Source organism: Penaeus monodon, chromosome 5, assembly GCF_015228065.2.
Source record: "Penaeus monodon isolate SGIC_2016 chromosome 5, NSTDA_Pmon_1, whole genome shotgun sequence".
NCBI lineage: Eukaryota > Metazoa > Arthropoda > Malacostraca > Decapoda > Penaeidae > Penaeus > Penaeus monodon.
Genome location: NC_051390.1, coordinates 19,352,970 through 19,357,820, shown reverse-complemented (window position 1 = coordinate 19,357,820; position 4,851 = coordinate 19,352,970). Strand labels below are relative to the sequence as shown.

The 4,851-nt window shown below is 35.6% G+C and overlaps 1 protein-coding gene across 2 annotated transcripts in view; it reads right to left on the bottom strand.

Moving 5' to 3' along the window:
• Positions 1–601: 601 nt before the first annotated feature.
• The window catches only part of LOC119573051 (reactive oxygen species modulator 1-like), a 4,682-nt gene continuing 432 nt past the window's right edge, over positions 602–4,851 (bottom strand). Inside the window, exons 1-2 of one of the 2 annotated variants that reach the window (XR_005228760.1) lie at positions 1,242–1,363; positions 602–1,038 (exon numbers count right to left, since the gene is read on the bottom strand). Coding sequence is in view for 1 of the 2 variants with exons in the window: in XM_037920046.1 (XP_037775974.1) it covers positions 930–1,038 (109 nt within the window). In the remaining variant the exon portion in view is untranslated. Of the gene's footprint in view, positions 1,039–1,241; positions 1,364–4,851 lie in introns of those variants that run through there. The other variant, XM_037920046.1, reaches the window with a different exon arrangement.

The following is a 4,851-nucleotide window of genomic DNA, read 5'->3' as shown; positions in this document are numbered from 1 at the left end:
TATTTTTGTCCAATATCCATCCGCAATATCTCTCTATGAACCTGCTAGACATAAGCTTTTATAACTAAGTAATTGAAAACTAACACAAACATATGATCTCTTTTTTTTTGTAACTAATAATGGTTGATGTCAGGTCAATAAACTCTTTTTTTTATATACAAGACAGTTTATTCATAATCTATTTTACATATTCCAAATGGTAGTACCTATTATATATATTAATCGCTGAAGTTACTGCTATTTACTTTTATTTACACAATGGCACTAGCCAATGTTGAAGGAGAGCATCCTCAAAAAAGAATGCAATCAAATCAGAGCATGGTAATAACCACTACAACTGTGTTATGTTATGCTTATAAGTTTTATCATCAATCTTAAATAAAACCCAATGAGAACACAACAGTCTTTATAGTAATCTCTTTAAGTTGTTGACATGCCCATGATCAGTTTTACATAAAAATAATATCCCCACATAATGAGGCCCCTGTTAAGAGGTTTTACCTGTATTTTTCCTCTTATGAAAATAAAAGGACTGTCCAAATACATGATTAACATATAACTAATGAAAGTGATACAAAATACATCCAAGACCTAAGTAGGGTTATATCTTGTATATTTGAAAATATTACAAGGCTTTATAATTTCTGTAAAAAACAAAACAAAAGACAAATTTGTTCTTGGAGTAAATGATAATGATGGTTAAATAGGAAAGTATATTTTAATCATTTGTTATATGAAGCAGTCCCACTTACATGCCAATGTCATCTCCAATCAATTATGCAGAAATGAGCTATCTGCTTGCTCTTTCTTGCCCTGCGAGCCACACTTTGAAAGGAGAGCTTATTCAATATTCCATCTAAAGTCACAAGAAAACACCATAGCTACATCAGGTTAAATGAAGAACACATGAAAAATCTAGGGTGGGTTTGCTAACATCTGATTCCCGCTCCAATGGACATAAAGGTACCGAAAGTTCCACCTGATTGCAACATAACCTTCCCTACATTATTCATTAGTTCCCTGCCGCGTAGACCATATCTGAAATAGAAGGGATACATTTTAGTAAATCATGTTTTGCCTCAACCTCATGGGTCTAAATCCACAATATGTACTCTGCCCCTCTTAAAAAAGGGTTTGCCATTTCAAAAAGGCTGATCTTGTGTATTATCACTGTATATGTGGTCTACTATAAAATGTCCTAGCTTTATTGTCTCTATGCAAATCCTCCATTAGTAAGATACCTAAGAGCTGTGAAACCACCAAACAGGGCCCCTGTTGCCATGCCGACTGAGAAACCCATCATAAACCCAAGCTTGACCGATCCCAACAGCTGGGCCCTTGACCCTGCTGGTAGTAGTTCCTGCTGGTACGCGGGCATGGTGTTGTATAACTCCTACTCCTGAGGAAGGAAAATATCATATCACTGCATAAACTATATCCTAAGAAAAAATTACATCATAATGACTAGCCTGATCTTCACTTGCTTGGATATAAATAAAAAGATGAAAACTAATACGCAAAAGATACTTTGTTCTGTCTATTCAGTATCAGGTTATAAGACATAACACATCTCAACTTGTATACTTTATAGACTAATAAACCTCCCATGTATCTTAACCCAATCACAACAGGAACCTCAGTTTCAACAACACCTCAGGGTGCATGTGGAGTCAGCTGCTCATAGTTTTTTTCAATATTTCTGTTATGACTGGAACGGTAGATGTGACAGTACAAGGTTGCAAAAAAAAAATACACAAAAAGCATCAAATAATATTTAGAATTTAAATTTGCTGAAATATTTTCCTGAGATTACTTCATTAAATTCAGTTTTGTCAAATCACATGAGATCATGTTACCAAAATCCTTAGGTGCAAAAATTGCTTTGGGGTTATTCAATTTTGAATAATGAATAAATTTCTCAAAATTACTTTTAAAAGGCACATTAACATTCTTCATCTGACTGCATTTCTGGAATGTGTTAATTTTCTTCCAACCATCTTATTTCCTGCATCATGTCTACAATCTTACATGTCTATTTTTCATGTTTTTAAAGTTGTTTAACTCTATCTATAAATCACAAACTTACTGTTTATTCATAAACTGCTAAACACTCACTACAAAAAATAAAATAGTAAAACCATTTGGACCCCTAAAGGAGTCAGAGCTCAGAGCTTCATCATAGGCATGCAGTACTAGGAAAAAGCATGTCTCGTTTACTTTTAAAGGGGAGTGTCTGGTTGGGGACTAAAAGGGGTTGAGGTGGAAATAGCACTTCCTGGGGAAAAAAATAGGCAGAGTACTATATCTGGCAACACTCGATGAAGTTTTACATTTATATTCACTATATTTGCCAAGTTATGGCCTGAAATGTAACCCCCACTCTGTATTCTTTTTTCATTTGCATGGTGTTATACACAATGACTTCTGATTGTATAAAAACAACATATTTTGATGAAATGTACCAGTTCTGAGCAACCTAAACTCCTGCTTGGCTGCATGATCTTGGGATGATTCAAGGACATAAAAAGTGAGCCTCTGTTTCTTCGAAGAGGGAGGATGCATATTTGCCAGCATACCAGACACCACTGGGGCTACCCCAAAATGCCAAGGTTTTCTGGAAGGAAGAGGCAACTTTCTGTTGCAAGAGACAAGAGGAACGAAGTAGAAAACTAGCAGGAAAAAAGAAGAAATGAGGCTTGAGGATACGGCTGTAGTACCTCCTGGAGCTCCCTAGAAACCCCCTCCCCCCATGACCATACCTCTGATGCCTAGCAAGACATCCCAGTGTCCAGAGAATCAGTCTTGCCTGCTCCTGTTCTCTGGATCATGATAAATCTCATTATGACGTACAGGTAACATTCTTAGTAGGAACAGAAGAGGACCCAGACAACGAAAATAAAATGATTTTCATCAGCAAGCAAGAGACAAAACAATCTTATATCTTTGTGCTGTCCTTGCAAGAATGAGGAAAGCAGTCTTGAAAAAATATTCACATCTTTAAAAGTTAAATATCTCTAAATGCAAATTCTTCCCATTTGAAATGCATCTCCTCAGCCATTTATGTATTAATTTCAATGAAACAAAAACTCAACTAAAATGGAAGGCCACTATTTTACTGAAACAATGCAATATTTTCAAACTAACTGCACAAATTTTTATTAAAATATATCTTTAGCCTTTTCCCCAAAATTTTATATCTGGCAGATAAAACCAGAGAGAGAGAAAAAATTGCATTGTTACACCAAATACCATAGAGTGATCTTTCATTCATTTGATGCACATAAATGTAAAATATAAACTGCGGGAGGAAGAAAGGAGGTGGGGAGGTAGGGGAACCTTTACACCAGTTCTTATTAATATAGTTGTCTTGACTTCTCATAATATTTACATCCCAATAAATCAATGATAATTATTTTCCCTTCCTAACCAGATGCTCCCCTTAATACATAGGTATTCTGGCTCAAATTGCTTTAACGGGGAATATTCATAATGAGGATATTTTGCCTATATTTCTAAGATTACTTTTGTTGCTTTTCCTCTAATGTTTCTACACTCCTAAATATAACCACCACTGCATTTCCTTCTTTAGGGGCTAAAAAAACAACAACAACAACAACAACACAGAACAGTCATTACAGTTTTTGCTAAGTCTCAAAATCAGGACCATACAAATACAGAGAAATATCATAATAATGACCATCTATATCACACAAAAACACTACAAGGTATAAATCTCAAACTGCATAAAAGTTTCAAACTGTGCACAAAATTGCTAATCAAAAGCAATTGCTAATCGAAGCAACTTAAAAAAACTACCAAACAAACACATATATTTTGAAAAGACAAAGCTTGCACTTGATTGTGGCAATTTATTTTTAAATTGTAGAACCACTTCTAAGCTCTAACTAGCCAGTATTTACATAACTGCAGTACTGACATATGCTCGAGGGCTGCAGTAAACATGAGCCTCAGGGGGAGGTAGTTCCAAATTCAACGATTATGCAGTTGTTAAAAGTATTCATTGCTGCAATTTCTCTATCCTTTTCATAATCATATATTAGTGATAAGACCAACTGAATGAGGCATTTTTTTTTTTTCTTGTTTTTTCACAAGTTCCTTTCTCAAGCAGATACATAAATTCAGAATAAATAAAATTACATGAATGGCAAAGAGAGAGGAAAATCATGCATTTTTTTTCTTTCTCTGAAATGCAAATCTTAATTAGATAATCAATCTACAAGATATTCAAATAAGTGGTTTGATTGCAATACTTTGAGGATTTCACTCCATGTTAAAATTCTCTCAGGTCTTCTGAGGTAATACTCATAAACACACACACACACACACACACACACACATACACACACACATATATGCACATACACACACATATATGCACACACATGCACACACGCACGCAAGGACGCACGCATACGCATGCACGCACGCACGCACACGCACACACATACACACATAAACACAACACAAAACACACACACACATAAACAAACACAAAAATACACACATAAACACACACACACACACACACACACACTCACACTCACACTCACGCTCACACACACACACACACACATAAACACAACACAACACACACACACAAACACAACACAAAAAACACACACATAAACACAACACAACACACACACACACACACACACACACACACACACACACACACACACACACACACACACACACCAGTCTAATCCATTCAAAACCGACTAAAAGGGAAAAAAGAATAAAAAACTATGAAAAATGATACAATAAAAGTATCATCATCATCATCATCAAGGGGCTAACGCGACGGGGGCGCATGGCGCATACCACCTT